The 17,855-nt window shown below is 37.4% G+C and overlaps 1 protein-coding gene across 2 annotated transcripts in view; it reads right to left on the reverse strand.

The window, feature by feature from the left end:
- agps (alkylglycerone phosphate synthase) overlaps positions 1-17,855 on the reverse strand; it is a 164,112-nt gene that overhangs the window by 126,631 nt on the left and 19,626 nt on the right. Inside the window, exons 1-2 of one of the 2 annotated variants that reach the window (XM_072261794.1) lie at positions 4,119-4,259; positions 137-226 (exon numbers count right to left, since the gene is read on the reverse strand). In XM_072261794.1, the coding sequence (XP_072117895.1) occupies positions 137-226; positions 4,119-4,252 (224 nt within the window). In that variant the 5' untranslated portion in view covers positions 4,253-4,259. Of the gene's footprint in view, positions 1-136; positions 227-4,118; positions 4,260-17,855 lie in introns of those variants that run through there. The other variant, XM_072261793.1, reaches the window with a different exon arrangement.

Raw genomic sequence — 17,855 nt, forward strand, 5'->3', positions numbered from 1 at the left:
CATGCTCATCTTCATAAGCTTGGTGTATCTCATCAAAACTAGTTTTTAAAAACAAATTTCTTCCAATTCTAAGGAGACAGTAACTGAAAGAATTACCTTTGAAGTTTACATTGAACATTATTAAGCAAAGTCTTACCTTTTGCCTGTAAATTCACCATGCCCCTTTTTATTAAATGTAAATTTGGAATCCCTGTAGCCCCATCCATTCCATTTCAGAATCTCCTGCCTTAAAATAAAGAAATTATTTCAATACAAATATGTAATTATATATATATATATATATATATATACACAAAATGCACGTTCAAGACTAATAAAATACTTTTTCCAAAACATCAATCCATTTGGTGTCAGAAGCACACAATTATATATCAAGTCCACACTGACTATTTCATTCTCCTCACATTGTCTGTAACTCCCTATAGATTGTACCACTCACATGTTAAGGGCAATTTACACTGACCAATTATCCTACCATTACCTTAATGTTCATCTCTATGATACACATCTATCAGTTTATGAGATACAGAAGGTAGGAAACACCCAAACTGAATTCTGTAAAACTCAATCTTTAAGTCAGTGTGCTTGGAACTTTGGTGGTGCTGCACAAGTAGATGCTCTTTCTTTAATACTCCAACGTGCTTAATTCCCTTTAAAGACATTGCACAGTAACATTTCAGTGAACGTGGTAAGATTTACTCACTGCAGCCCACAGAAAATGAAGGGGGAAGTGCAGCAAACATCAGCTGATGAGCCAGGTGTCAAAGCATTGAGATTTTCAAAAGATAAGATAGCAGACTTTTATGTAATACTTAAGACCAATACTTACAATAAGCCAACAAGACAAAATGTTGAAATTCTGAAGACCAAACTGTATAGAAAGTCACAGTTACTATGAACAACACACAAAATGCTGGAGGCACTCAGGTCAGACAGCATCTATGAAGAGGAATAACCAGTCAATGTTTTGGGCTGAGACTCTTCAGCAGGACTTTCAAGCGTCTCGGTTGGAAACGTCAACTATTTGTTTCGCTCCGTAGATACTGCTGAGTTCCTTCGTATTTTGTGTGTTGCTCAGGATTTTGCAAATGCAGAATCTCATGTTTATAGTTACCATGAATACAGTTCTATGGATAATCTGCACAAAGACAGAGTCAACTAAGGCTCAGTTAGAAATTTGAGCTCAGCCAACTATCCTGACAACTGACACCCCTGGTACTGTACTGAAGAAATGCAACTTTGTCAGAAATAGTATTTCCAAAATGAGACGTTAAACCAATAGCATTGCTGTTCTCTGAGGTGGATGTAAATGATCCAGCTTCATTATTTGAGTCAAAGACTATACTGTTACTATATATCCAGAACAGAGCATTTGGTTACTGCTGAATGAGAAGGCTGTGTACAACCTTGCCGCCATATTGCTTATATTACAACTGCAAAATCAGAGGAATATGCTGGAACTTTCACCAGGAGTTATTTCCCCACCCTTTGCAGAGAAGCTGTCTGACCTGCATACTATTTTGTGTTTCAATTTCAGATTTCCAACAACTGTAACTTTCTGATTTACATTTCAATAATATGTACTTCATTGGTAGTACTTCAGCAAGTCATGCCACTCTAAAAATACATCTAAAAAAGACCAGAACAGGCAGGTTAAAATTTTAGTTTAATGATTATGCATCAGTAAATTACAATCCAAAACTATAAGAAACAGAATGTGCATTCTGCATTTAATATTTCAAAACTACTCAATGATTAAAAGCACTCCACATTTCTTCAAAATTGTACCATTACCAAAGTGTAAAATTGATCAATTTTATCAACTTGATACTAAAATACAAAATGCTGACTCAACAATGCCAAGTCAAAATGGCTCAAAATATAGAACAAGTCATTTCCTACCAAAAGGACAATTAACTTTAAGGGTTCTCGATTTTGTCAGATCTATCAAATTAAATTGCAAATTTACATCGTTCATTGACGATGGCTCTTGGTGATGCAGTTGTTTTCCAAAAAAAGAGAAAACCACAGCAACAGGGAAGAAAAACTGTACAAGAACAAGAGCTAATTTTGTACAAGTGGACAACACACTCCAGATATAAAACACTTCAGAATTAACAAATGACCAGGAAGGGCAATGTGTGACTGTAAATGAAATAGTTACAGGGATTCAGATGGTAATACTACAAGAAACTCAGGTCCTGCAACTGGTTCTTAAAACCCTTGGAGCAAGTGAGAGAGCTTCCAAATGGATGAGCAACTATCTGTGGCACCATAGCACAGGAAATTAGTCACGTATTGCTGAGGATACCTCCCATGCTTCCCCTGAGTTAAAAAAACATAACTGTAGTTGGGGACATACTGTATTGTTAAGAGGATAGACACTATTCTGTGACCACAAGCATAAGAATCGAAGACATTGTTCTCTACCCAGACACCTTCTCCAGGCTGCAGAGGAATTTGAGTGGGAAGGAGAGGATCTAGTTGTCATGATCCATATAGGTACCAACAATGTAGTTTCTACTGAGCAAGTTTGAGAAATTGAAAAGTACTGGAGATAAGAAAAGATTGTTCGTTCTGATAGTCTGCACCTAAACCATGTCAAGGATTAAAGGCCTAAAAAGTCAAATAACTAGGAAGGTGGATAGGGCTTTAAATAGGCAAGGCGTTAATGGGGAGAAATCTAGAATACTAAAAAGACAAGGAAGTAGCACATGTGAAAGGATAACCAATTTGTTTTAGGCAGTGACAGATTATAAAATGTGCACTGAAAGGCAGAGCAAAACCAAAGCGTATACAGTCAGGGTAAGGAATATAATGGGGAAAACTAGACTAGTCTGTGAATAACTAAATTTAGTTAACTATGCCCATACGATTGCAAAGATTGCAGCCAAGTTGATTGGTGAATGATAGGTACAGACAACAGCATGAGATTGCACATCATCATCATCAGGTGCCATGCCCAGACTGAGCTTTGACTGCCATGGCCCACACACTCCTGTTTCCGGTCAAGTGGATCAATTCATTGGTATTCATTTCCAGTTCTCTGGCTGCTGTCTCTATCATCATTTGTCTTTGCCTTCTTGTTGCTTTCTCCCCTTCAATCTTTCCCATAATTACCATGTATTCTGACTCCTCTTTCCTAATCACATGTTCAATGAAGTTACATTGCTTTTTCATGATCTCATACTTTATTTCTCTTTTTGTGCTTGCTCTGTTCATGACATCCTCATTAGATATTCATTTCGTCCATGATATTCTTTGCATCCTCCTCAAAAACCACATCTCTGCTGCTTCAATTCGTTTCTTCATGTTACTAGATACTGTCCAACATGCTGATCCATATAACATAACTGGATAAACGTAACATTTCAGAGCTCTGAGGAGGGTTGTCATGCCTAGTTTAGTGTTGGTCAGTATACGCTTCATTCTTGTAAAGGTGTCTTTTACCATCCCTATTCTCCTTTTGATGTCCACAGTTCTGCTATAATGCAATTGTTGTGCTCCTGAGGAATTTAATGTTATAGCAAATGATGTGTTATAAAAATTATGTCAATGGGAAGAGGGTTAGAGGCTAAGGATGTTTTAGACTGACAGTAACAAAACTATCTTTCCCGGAGGATTATTTAACAAAGTATTTTAATAGCTATTTAGTTTGTTATTATAAGCTAAAAGTATTAAAGATTGTATGTTATATCATCATTATGAATATCATGGGCAATCAATGCCTATTGACCATGATTGTTCTTGGCAAATTTATCAATAGAAGCAGTTTGCCATTGCCTTCTTCTAAGCAGTGTCTTTAAAAGACAGGTGACCCCTGCCATTATCAATACTCTTCAGTGTTTGTCTGCCTGGCATCAGTGTTTGCATAACCAGGACTTGTGATATGCACCAGCTACTCATGCAACCATCCACCACCTGCTCCCATGAATTCACGTGACCCTATCAGGGTGGGGGGGCTAAGTAGGTGCTATATCTTGCCCAAGGGTGACCTGTAGGCTAGCAGAGGGAAGGAACCCCTTGCACCTCCTTTGGTTGAGCCATATCTCCATCCCGCCACCCATGTATGTTACAACGTTTAGCATTATTGCACAAATATCAATAGAACCAATTACCTGTCAATTTCCAATGGCCTCCTGCAGCCAAACAAGCAGCCTGTGTTCTTAAGAGACAATGGTGTCTGATTACTGTAGGGATATAGCAGGCAAACTGGCCTGACTCCCACCCCACCGCTTTCCACAGCTTTCATTCTGCTTGTCAGTTTCCAAAGTAACTTTTAAGTGGTTCCTTAGTTCCCAATTGAAATTGCATAACTAATTTGGCCCCTGTAATACAAACAGAGATCCTCAATTCATTATCAAATTATATCCAATTTGCGTACCGGAACATTGCATTACAACAGAACTCCCTGTGTGATACAGCAATGCCAACAGAAATTTGGCTCAAAAATGCACTGGGTTAGACATTAAATACTTCTGGAAACAGAGTTTGGAAGGATAGGAAGGAAAAGAAGAGGGGAGCGGTATTGAGAATAATAGCCCTAGAGCAAGTCTCTTGCTGTATGCTGAAGGTCAAAGAATGGGAGAAATGGAGAAGCAAACATGTAGGAAAGTTACAGAGTGAAAACACGTAGGGCAGTTTTAATGGGGGACTTCAATGATCCCATATAAACCAGATCTATAACAGAGATCCTCAATTCATTATCACAAATCTTATCCAATAATTTGCAGAAAAGGAAATGAGGTGGCCCAAGTGCAACAAATGTTGACTGGGAAACATTTAGGTCACAAGATTTTCAAACCCCATTTCCAGAAAAGCTGGGATATTTTCCAAAATGCAATAAAAACAAAAATCTGTGATATGCTAATTCACGTGAACCTTTATTTAACTGTCAAAAGTACAAAGAAAAGATTTTCAATAGTTTTACTGACCAACTTAATTGTATTTTGTAAATATACACAAATTTAGAATTTGATGGCTGCAACACACTCAACAAAAGTTGGGACAGAGTTAAAATAAGATTGAAAAGTGCACAGAATATTCAAGTAACACTGGTTTGGAAGACTCCACATTAAGCAGGCTAATTGGTAGCAGGTGAGGTATCATGACTGGGTATAAAAGTAGCGTCCATCAAAGGCTCAGTCTTTGCAAGCAAGGATGGGTCGTGGCTCACCCCTTTGTGCCAAAATTCGTGACAGAACTGTTAGTCAGTTCAAAAGGAACATTTCTCAACGCAAGATTGCAGAGAATTTAGGTCTTGCAACATCTACAGTACACAATATTGTGAAAAGATTCAGAGAATTCAGAGACATCTCAGTGCGTAAAGGGCAAGGTCGGAAACCACTGTTGAATGCGCGTGATCTTCGAGCCCTCAGGCGGCACTGCCTAAGAAACTGTCACGCTACTGTGACAATTATAGCCACCTGGGCTCGGGAGTACTTCAGAAAACCATTGTCACTCAACACAGTCTGTCGCTGCATCCAAAAATGCAACTTGAAACTGTATTACACAAGGAGGAAGGCATTTTCACAAGCCATTCCACAAGGAGGAAGCCATTTTCTATGTTTCTATGTTTCATACATCAACTTTATGCAGAAACGCCGGCGAGTTCTCTGGGCCCGAGCTCATCTCAGATGGACCGAAAGACTGTGGAACCGTGTGTTGTGGTCAGATGAGTCCATATTTCAGCTAGTTTTCAGAAAAAACAGGCATCGAGTTCTCCATGCCAAAGATGAAAACGACCATCCAGATTGTTATCAGCGAAAGGTGCAAATCCCAGCATCTGTGATGGTATGGAGGTGCATCAGTGCCCACGGCATGGGTGAGTTGCATGTATGTGAAGGTACCATTGACTCTGAGGCGTATATTAGGATTTTAGAGAGACATATGTTGCTATCAAGGCGATGTCTCTTCCTGGGACGTCCATGCTTATTTCAGCAGGACAATGCCAGACCACATTCTGCACGGGCTACAACAGCATGGCTTCGTAGACACAGAGTGCGTGTGCTTGACTGGCCTGCTGCCAGTCCAGATCTATCTCCTATTGAAAATGTATGGTGCATCATGAAGAGGAGAATCAGACAATGGAGACCACGGACTGTTGAGCAGCTGAAGTCTTATATCAAGCAAGAATGGACAAAATTTCCAATTGCAAATCTACTGCAATTAGTATCCTCAGTTCCAAAACGATTAAAAAGTGTTACTAAAAGGTGATGTAACACAATGGTAAACATGCCTCTGTCCCAACTTTTGTTGAGTGTGTTGCAGCCATCAAATTCTAAATTTGTGTATGTTTACAAAATACAATTAAGTTGGTCAGTAAAACTATTGAAAATCTTTTCTTACCTGAGACAAAAGAATTATGAAGTAGGAGGTAAATCAGCTAGATTATTAGCATATAAATGTAAAAAACAACAAGCAGACAATATAATTCATAAAATAAAGAATCCAAAGACAAAGCTTGTGGAGAGTACAATAGGGAAAATTCAAGAGAGTTTTGAAACATATTATCGAGAGCTGTACTCCCAACCCCGGGCCCCCAATGAGCCCTATATAGACAGTTTATTGAATTCTTTAGATCTACCTAAACTTACAGATTTACAAAATGAAAGTTTATTAGAACTAGTAACTGCCAAAGAACTGAACGTGGCCATCTCTAGGTTAAAGGCTGGAAAGTCCCCGGGTTCTGATGGGTTTACTTCAGAGTGGTACAAGTCCCTGAAGTCACAGTTAGCCCCATTACTACTTAACACCTTTAATTGGATCTTGCAGAGAGGAGAAACTCCACCTTCCTGGAGAGAAGCGATTATTTCAGAGGGTAAAGATAAACTAGAACGTGGCAATTATCGGCCAATTAGTGTTCTTAATTTAGATTACAAACTATTTACACCTATATTAGCGTGCAAATTGGAAAAGATTTTACCTGGCCTAATCCACTTAGACCAGACTGGATTTACACAGGACAACGTAAGGAGAACTCTACACATATTAGAACAGGTTAATAAGAATGAGACAGAGACAATGGTAGTAGGATTAGATGCTGAGAAAGCTTTTGATTCGGTTAGTTGGGCATTCCTATACAGAGTGTTAGGAAGATTCAGCTTTCAAGAGAAGTTTATTAAAGTAATTCAGACTCTATATGACAGCCCTACAGCCCGAATTAAGATAACTGGGGACCTCTCTGACTCTTTCATCTTAGAGAGAGGCACTAGACAGGGATGCCCAATTTCTCCTCTCTTTTTTGCGCTATATATTGAACCGCTTGCCCAACTAATAAGACAGAGCCAAATCGTAAAAGGTATCAAGGTGGCAGGGATTGAACAGAAAGTGGCGTTATTCGCAGATGATGTTTTGGTCTATCTGAGTGAACCAGAAAAATCATTTATAGGATTGTTTATACTGTTGGATGACTTTGGGAAAATATCAGGTTATAAAATAAATGTAAAGAAAACGCAGGTTATGTCCCTAAAGTATACACCATCCAAAAAATTGCAGGATACATACGATCTTAAGTGGGAAGCTAAATCATTAAAATATTTAGGAATAACCCTGCCGAAGGATCTTTCAACATCGTCACAGGTAAATTATGGGCCATTAATCTCAGAGATAAAAGCAGATATGCATAGATGGAACCTTATCCCCTTTTTAAGTTTAAATTCAAGGATAAATACTATAAAAATGAATATTCTTCCTCAGTTACTGTATCTTTTCCGTACTTTACCTGTGGAGGTGGATGATAATCAATTCAGGGAATGGGACAAATGGATTTCCTGCTTCATTTGGCAAGGAAAGAAACCTAGAATTCGATATAACACCTTACAGTTAGGGAAGGAAGGAGGAGGTATGGTTCTTCCTTGCCTGAGAAATTATTTTTATGCCTCACAGATAACCCCTCTATTATATTGGTGTAATAGGGAATATAAGGCTAGACAGAAGGAAATAGAATTTGGATTAGTTGACAGTTTTCCTCTACAGGCCTCAATAGCTGACAAAGGATTGATGGCCCAATTGGAAAAATTTAAAAACAGTTGGATAAATCTTACATTAAAGGTATGGCAGAAGGTGATTAATTCGTGTGGAATTAATAACATGTTAAAACTCTTCAGATGGTGTGCATATGATACCGAATTCCTTCCCAACAGAGGAGATAAAAGATTTGAATTATGGATAAATAAAGGTCTTACAACCTACCTCTCATTTATAGATAAAAGAGTATTACAAAGTTTCCAAATCCTGCAGGACAAACATGGCCTAGAACACAATGACTTTTTTAGGTACCTTCAAGTACGAAACTATGTTAACCAGAGTTGTAGATATACAGACCTATCAACAGTAGAATTAGAATTTTTCAAGATCCTGAATTCGGCTTGCAGTTCAATACCTAGTAAATCAGTTTCTTGATTATATAATGCACTCTCCCATGCTAAAAATGTAAATACACTGTATATTAAAGAGAAGTGGGAGAAAGAAGTGGAGTTGGTACTTTCAGAGGAGGCTTGAGGGAAAATCTGCAGCTTTCAATGGTCCTCGACTAATTCTTTGACTTGGAGAGAACACTGTTGGAAAAATATTATAAGATACTTCAAGACCCCATATCAGGAAAAATATAGAGATACAAACGTGACGCGTTGGAGAAGGTTGGCTCGAGGCAAATCATTTTCATATTTTCTGGGATTGCCCTAAATTAAGTATACACTGGGAAAGTATTCATAGAACATTAGTTAAGGTACTTAGGTCCCAGATACCTCTGAACTTTGAGACGCTCTATTTGGGGCATGTATTGTTTCTTGAACAGAAGGAAGATATAAAGTTGCTGCAGGCCCTCTTAGCGGCAAGTAAGAAATCAATCACTAGAAAGTGGCTAAATCCAATACCACCTACATTAGAAGATTGGCACGAAATTATCTTGGAAATATTTAAAATGGAAAAGTTGACTTACTCCCTGAGAATTCAAAAAGAAAAATTTTATCAAATCTGGAATAAATGGATTGAATATATAACCCCAATGCGAGCAGACTTTAGATGACTCTCCTAATGATTTATACTGCTCTTCTCATCAACACAGTAATATTGCTAACGTAAGCACCCCTAGTCTAAATGTTTACTGTTATTGTTTTCTTTTGGAAAATAGAGAATTAATACAAGTAAAGGAAAAGATTTGGGAAAGGGATAAAAAATGATAAAATTAAGTAAATAAGTACATAGGGATTGGATAATTATGTCTGGGGGCAGGAGCAAGCATGAACAAGTTAGGATATAAACACCTACAATGGATGTTACATGGGCTTACGTACAACATTTTGGACCAGAAGAAATGATCCAGAAGAGATATATGGAAACCACTGTTACTATGTTTCTTAACAACTAATATCATTACTTAGCCTAATAGATTAGAATTACCACTGTACATAATTATCTATTTAAGTGTCTAATTTCCTTTTATATCATGTCAATGTGTACTTAAGAATGTATAATTATAGTTTTATTCATATAAAAAATGGAAAAGGTTATAAGTGTGAAAAAAGTACATGATACTTGTGAATTCCTTATCCAAATAAAAATAAAAAATTTAAATAAAAAAAAGAAAATCTTTTCTTTGTACTTTTGTCAGTTAAATAAAGGTTCACGTGAATTAACATATCACAGATTTTTGTTTTTATTGCATTTTGGAAAATATCCCAACTTTTCTGGAAATGGGGTTTGTAGGTTAGCAATAGAAAAGGAGAAAGAGTAATCTAATGTGAAAACAATTCATTGAGGAAAGAATAGCAACTGGAAGAGTGGATCTGCTCCAAGTAAACTTTAACCAAATGTTGACACCTAAAACTTCAACAGAACAATGGCCTACCATTAAAGAAGAGATTTAGAAGCAGTTGATGTATATTCCCAATAGGACAAAAAGAAATCCAAATGATAAAATTCATTTTATAAAATCAAAAATTTCCACATAAGTGTTAGGTGATAAATATCACCAAGAATCAGAGTAGTGAAAATGAGAAGCTTAGAAAGCATAGAGTACATCAGTGAAGAATCACCGCTAACATAAATGGAAATCCAAAAGAATTCTACAGGAATATAAGGTGCAATACACAGAACAGTAGAGTCTACTAAGAACAAAAATGGGAATATGCACATGGATGCTCAAGATATCGTTAAGGTACTAAATGAGTACCTTGCATTGGCTTTCACCAACCCGGTGATTTCTCTCCAAGTTTTATGAAGGAGGAGATAGTTGAGACACAGGTTATGTTGGAATAAAAACATGACAGCACAAGTGAATTAGAAAAGTTAGCTGAACTTAATAAATCTCCAGGATGGGAAGGGACACATCCTAGGATTTTGAAGGAATTGTAGAGGAACCATAATCTCCCAGTGCTCTTTAGGTAGAGGATTAAAAAGTAACAAGTGTTATCTCCTTGTTCAAAAATGGGAGCAAGGATAAGTCCATCAACTACAAACAAGTCAGTTTAACCTCAATGGGAAAAAAGCTTTTAGAAACACTGACTTGGAGGAAATTAATTAAAACAAAGCAGCATGGGTTTGTTAAAGGAAAATTGTACTTAACTAATTTGATAAATCTTATGACAAGGTTGAAGATAGCTTGCATTATCCTGCACAATTCGAACTGGTGTGCCTGGACTTCAAAGTGTCACATAATAAGTGTGACAGCAAGTTGAGGTACACGGCAAAACAAAAGTGGCATTAGTAGTAGGCATACAAGGTTGACTACATAACAAATAAAGATTTATGATGAATAGTTGTTTTGCACAATGGAGGGAAGTGAATAAAGGCATTCCTTCGAGATCAGTATAAAGGCCATTTTTTAAATTAATGCTAAGGATCTAAACCTAGGTGTGCAATCCACAATCACAATATCTGACATCGTAAATGACAAAAAAAACTTAAGAGGAACAAACAGGATTTAAGAGTAAATAGTCTAAGATCACAATAAAGAAAGTGAATGTCATTAAAAAGTACTGCTTCATTTCTAGAGGGGTAGAACAAGCCAAATTCTGATAAATTTGTAGAGCCTCAGTGAGACCACACACAAAGTAATAAGCACCATTCTGAGCCACATGCATAAAAAGGTCATAGAGAAAGTAGAAAATGCTCAAAAAAAGATTTACAAGAACAATAACAGGAATTACAAATGTCAAGGAAGTCTAGATAGGCTAGAGCACTATCCTACAGAGAAAAGCAATCTCAAAAATATAAGATAATGAAATTATTTGATACAACTCACTAAAAATATGACTATTAGAAGAGAGTCCAAGGCTACAGGTAACGAGTGCAACATATAAACTAATAAATCAGAGAATACAGCAGAAGCTGTTCAAAGAGAGTGCCATGATCACAGAATGTTCTACCAGATGTTCAGCCACTTGAGATTAAGCATGCTGAAAAGTGAAGTATAAAATAGTGGCATAGGCTCCCTGTCAATATAGACTCAATACATGCATCTTCAACTATATATTTTTAAAGTACAAAACAATGTGGAAACTTTTCAATAGCTACCCTTCAATAGCACTAGTTCTACATGATAAGCAACACAAAATCCAACTTCAATGGTAAATTTCTGCACATCCGATATACAGTTGTTCAGTATTTATTTGAAATAAGATAGAACAATTTGGTTACAATCTGACAAACACATCAGAAGACAGTGGTGTACCTAGAAGACCTACTGCCTTACAATTCCAGCAATCAGGCTTCGATCCTGACATCGAGCAATCTGTAGAGTTTGCACATTCTCTCTATTAACTGCATGGGTTTCCTGCAGATGCTCCGGTTTTAATCCACATCCCAGGTTGATAAATTAAATTGCCATTGTAAATTGTCCCCGATGTCCAGGCAAGCAGAAGAATCTGAATGAATTGATGGGCATGTGAGGAGAATAAAATGGGTTCAGTGTAGGGTGTGTAAATGGCTGCTGATAGTTGATGTGGACACAGTGGGCTGAGGGGCCCATTTCCTTAATGTATGACTCTAGAACACAGCATTCAGATTTTAAAGCTTCACCTGAATTGATACAAATATATTTTTTTTTAAAAAGATAGAAATACATGTGTTTAGACACCAAGACATGTACAATTAGTAAAATCTCTGGCTTAATTACAGTTAACTTGTGGAAAAGATTGCCATCTAGTGGTAACTGGATGACAGTCATTTAAACTTCAAAGCACAGGTACAAATCTAAATCAAACACATTTTTCTTCAATGGTTACACAAGTCTTCCTTAATTTGGACACCAGCAAGTTCACAGTGACAGTGAGGAAATAGTGCAAAACTTCATTCTTCAATGTGAAGTGAATCTGATCTGAAAGCAATAAAAGTGCTATGGTGGTAAACTGACAGGTGTAGTTGGTGCTAATGTGAAGTACTGGGAGTGAAATATTTGGAGATTACTTTTTCCTCGTTAAATGTGAAAAGTTATCTAAAAGTTCTTGATCCAGGCACCATGTACATTAAAGTTAAAAACCGAATCCTTTATACTGCGTATAGATCTCCTTTACATTGTTGTTTCTAGACAGAATGGAAATCAACGCTTTAATTTTTTTTAAATTGGAAAGATGGAAGGACTAAATGAAAAACAAAATTTATAAATTTGGAAAGTAGCTCATACTCATGAAGGAACCATTGTTACAGACAATACTCACTCTCTTTTGGTTCTTTATTTATTTGAAAGCAGATTAAATATAACCAGATTAAAATATGCTCTCTGCAGCAGCACACCAGCAACTTACTATAGTTCATCAGGAGTGTGATGACATTTGGTATGTCACCAAAGATAGGATAGTGTGGAGGGCAGTTTGCTCAGGAGAGCATCCGCAGAGTCGTCAGATACTGGCGCCATTATTATGATCACTATACTTACTATCGATCTGTACTCCAGGGAGCGCGAAGCGCAGAATCAAATATCGCTGTGATGATTGTACACTCTAGTATCAATTGTTTGGCTACAATAAAAGTAATAATAATAATAATAAGATTCTAGCAAATTTCTACAGATGTGCCCTGGAGAGCTTTCTGACTGATTCCATCAACGCTTGACATCAATGCATTTGGAAAAGGCTAAAGAGGGTTGTAGAGTTAGTCAGCTCCATTATGGGTACATTAATGGTGGGGAGGAAAGATATATTCAAAAGACAATGCCTCAAGAAGGCAGCATCCATCATGAAGGACCATCATCATCCAGGATATGTCCTCTTCTCATTACTATTATCAGAGAGGAAGTACAGACAGGTTACAGTAATTTTTTTAATATATTCCACTTTATTGCTGCCGCAAAACAACAAATTTCACAACATATGTCAGTGATACTAAATCTGATTCTGATAGTTTGAGCCACAAGAGAAAATGCGACAAGGAAGTTTTAATGTTTTCAAATGTTGCATCCATTGGAAACAAGTTCACATTTCAGTTTGTGACACAAAACCAGAAGCTAAGATGGCTACTGCACTGTCCACAACTGTCCACTTGAGCTTCTGGTCATATGTCACTTCAGCTCTCCTTCCCATCACGAAATCAAACCTGCCTATTCCTGTCCTTTAACTCTTCCTGTGTCCATTCCCACTCCCGCTGATCCACCTAGCTTCTCTCCCTTTGTCACCTTTCCCATTTCCATCTGGCTAGTATCTACTTATCCAAGTTATTTCTCCCTGGCCTACCTTCCCTCTCACACCTGCCCATTAGCCCTCCTTTATATGTTCTGAGTTTCCATCTATTCCTTTCTCTTCTCCTACTCTCAGCTGGCACCATCTGCCCCTTAATTTTTATACCTTATCCATTTCCACCCATTAGCCTTTGCCTCTAAACTCTGCCTGCTTTTCTGCACCTCACTTTGTTCCACCCATCACCTACTAGCTCCTGTCTCAGGCCACCTTTCCATCACCCAAAATGTCAACTACCTCTCTGCCCACTGAGTTCCATCAGCAGAATTTTTTTGTAAAAACCTTGAACTACAGAAACACATGGTGCCAACATTAATACTGAGAGCTGTTGGATAAAGTACCAGTGTTTGGTAGGAATGGTGTTTAGTATGAGTAGTAGCAGTGTGTGAGTTATGACAAAAACTCTTAAAACGATCAACTCAGATTTAGGGTAGAAACAAAAACATTTCCACTTTCCTAAAGGTCAGCATCTATTCAATTGTAGTACCTTATATAGTTATTTGATTATGAATATTTGAACAAATAGTTAAAAGGAACAACACTTCTTAAGTGCAGCACTTTCAGGATTGCCAACTGAGCCAGTTTTAGAAACAAAACTGAGTGCTGCCAGAATGTCTTAACACTCTAATTATTCCTGTGATTAGCTAATACAAATTTTAGATTCAATAACAAAGGGACAAAGCAGTTTAAATACATTCTTATTAACAGAGTAACCTGGTATGCAGCACGACAGAAAATGGGTCTTGAGGATTGCCAAGGAAAAAAATCAATGCTATTTGTAACAGTTTAGTTTTAAACAATAAGCACAAAATACAAAGAACTTAATCATTCTCTAAATCTTTACAATAAAAACCCAATGGCTGAATTTTTATAGCCCAAGCTAATATTTTTTCCTCAGTTAGAAATCTGACAGTGAGCTTGAGCTTGGTTCACATAACTACACAATATCAAATTACAGTATATCTCTACGGTGATAATGTGTCATATTCAGTTACTAGAGTGTCAAAGCAATACCTTAAACAATGATACACATCGTTCTCCTGGGGGTGGCAGCATTGTGCTGTTCACACTGCCTCAGCAAACTTCATCAAAATACATTGGTAAAACTCAGCATCACTGAATAAAACCAATTGAAATGCTTACCTTTAAAAATATTAGAAACTAACCTTAAAATATTTAAGATATACATAAGATTTTAAGCATTTCCAATGTGAAATTGTTTGAATTTTCAAATTACTTGTGAATTAAAATATTAGCTTGCCCTTCAAAGAAACTGTGGTTAAGAAATTTCTGAAACATAGCCATTATTTAATAATTTATATTCGTAAGCAACAATAACCTGTTTACCACTCAGGATGCATTCCCAGGAATGAGAACGTTATTGAAATCAGCACTAGGAAGGGTGACTATGGAGCCAGAGTTCTCCATGGTAACAAGCTCAATGATCAACGACTACCATGATCACATACATCCCTCATTCCATCAGCCAAAAGCAGCCAGTCTTCAGTGCCATGATTTATCCTCTCATCTCCAACAAGGCATTTTACTTTCTTTTGCACTATTTCCTCACTGTCACTGTGAACCGTTGCACTTTTACCAGTCCTTTCATGCCAACCAGAAATCTTACTGGAACAGCAATTCACTTGCACTTCTTTCAACAGTGCATTGGATTCAGTGCTCACAATGCAATTTTCTCTACACTAAGAACCAAAACACAGGCTGGCTACTTTGCAGATCGCCTCCATTTAGTCTTCACAGTGAACCCTAAGCTTCCAATATCATGGCACCTAAATCCACCATTCCACTCCCCACGATGTTCCAAGAAAACTCAGTGAAAGTCTGATAAACACCATTTTTTGTTTAAGCACAGTGGAGCATTTAGGAATCAATGAATTCAACAATTTCAGATAATCTCTACTTCTCAGTTTTTGTTTACTCCATTGCTGCCACATGATGGGCTGAACACTTCCAGCGTTCAATTTATTTCACATTTCAAATAATTGTGACATTTACTTTCAGAATTCACACAACATACTAGAACTGAGATGCATGTAGTTACAGTTTGTTTACTTTCAGACTTGACTCATCCTTTAACCTTCACTGGCACTCTTCCAGACTGACTAGTACCATTAACTTGACAACACAGAAAGCAGTGTTATCTAACTTATGGCAGATAGTTTCCATGTTTTCTTCACGCTTCATTGCAGCATTTTACTTTTTGAGTTCTGATTAAGTGTAATTGTTTTGAAACTTTAATTGTTTGCATCTCCACCAATGCTGCCTAGCCTGTAGAACATCTAACATTTTATTTTACTAAGCATATATTAACATTCACAGTCAAATTTTTTTAAATCTGAACTACATCCCATCCAATTTTGCTGATAATTCATAATCAACAGAATTCTGGAGTATAAGCAGCAATACTCATTTGAGGAATCAATGCTGAACTGTTAGCAGGGCAAGTATATCTTATGTGAAGTAGATAGATCAAAACTGGACATAGCACTCCATGTATAGCCCTTCACAAATCTTATTACAGCAAAGTTCACTTTTACATCCAACTCATTACAATAAAGATTGATACTGTGTAAGCCCACAGTGGCTGTTGTATCTTCATTTTAACTTGTATTTCATCATAAGGATATCTAGATCTTCACAGCAATCTAGGTACTCAACGCTTAAAGAAATGTTTACCTACCAAATGTACAATCTCATTTATAATGCAAACACTACACCACCTGCCACTTTAATGCTCACCTATTTAATCAAAAACAAGTCAGCACCCTGGTAAAAAAAAACAAAAAACTGAGTTCCTCCAGCATTTTGAGTGTGTTAATCAAAAACAAAACTAGCTGGAAATCTAGCAATGAAACGTCGTGGCAATATTCAGCAGTTCAGCCAGCATATGTACAGAAAGAAAGTTAACATTTCAGCAGAATTAGAGCAAGTTAGAATACAGGCATCTTTTAAGTTGCAGGAAGGGAAAGGGATGGAAATAAAGGAAATGCCTGATATAGAACGGAGGGTCAAGAGGGATCAAAAGATGCAAATGGTATTGATGCCATTTGAGAGGGAGACGTCTAGGGAGAATGCAAATATAAGGAATTAAGGGTGAAAAGGGGAAAGGGTGGGGAAACAATGTTCCAATTACAGAACACAGCTGTTGGAAATGAGTATGCTGGAAAGCATACCAAATTAGGCAGCATTTGTGAATAAAAAACGTGAATTTTATAGATTGGTGAACTTTCATCAGAACTAATATGACTAAAAGAGAAAAAGGCTAATTATTGGAAATATATTTATGGTTGAAATTTGAGTGCTCAGTCACTCTTGCTTACTGAATGGAGGCATTTTGTAAAGCTATTATCCGGTTGTGTTTCCCCAGTACAGAGATGTTGATGTGCTTGGCCCCAGGGTCATAAGTAAAAAGCAAGTAGAGCAGGGGAGCTAAGCTCACAGTCTTGCAGTGCACCTATACTGATGGAGATTGTGTCGAAGGTGTTGTTGCCGATCCAAACTGACTCGGCTCTACAAGCAAGAAAATCGAGGATGCAATTACACAATGAGGTATTGAGGCCAAGGCCTTAAAATTTATTGATTACTTTAGTGTTGAATACAGAGCTAAAATCAATGATAAGCATTCTGATCTATACATCTTTGCTGATCAGATGTTCCAGGGTTGAGTGAAGAACCAATGAAATGGTATCTGCTAGGACCTGCTGTGCCTGCAGGCAAATTGGAGCAGATCGAAGTCAGTTCTCTCAAAGCACTTTATCACAATGGATCTAAGTGCTACTGGATACCTTGTATCATTTGGTTGCACTTTGTAAGAGGTGACAGCATTCAAGCCCAGCTACAGTTGTCGAGGATCCTTCAGTGAATCAAGTTTCATCCAGAAGTGCCACTTCACCTGTGAGATGGCTTTCTGGAGATCATACCTGGACCTCTTAATATCTTACTTTGTCAGCACAGTTGACTGTCACTGATTTTGTCCTCAGCACTTTGCAGAACTGATGGCTCATCTAGGGCTTCTGGCTAGGGAAGTTTAATGATTTTGTGGGGACACGCTCACCAATAACAGCTTTTTATAAAGTCTGTGACAACCATGGTGAGTCCTTGAACATGGCCTAGTCCATCGACTCAAAGTAATTCTTTAGCCAGTCCTCCACCTCATGTGCCTAC

Source organism: Mobula birostris, chromosome 6 (genome assembly GCF_030028105.1).
Source record: "Mobula birostris isolate sMobBir1 chromosome 6, sMobBir1.hap1, whole genome shotgun sequence".
NCBI lineage: Eukaryota > Metazoa > Chordata > Chondrichthyes > Myliobatiformes > Myliobatidae > Mobula > Mobula birostris.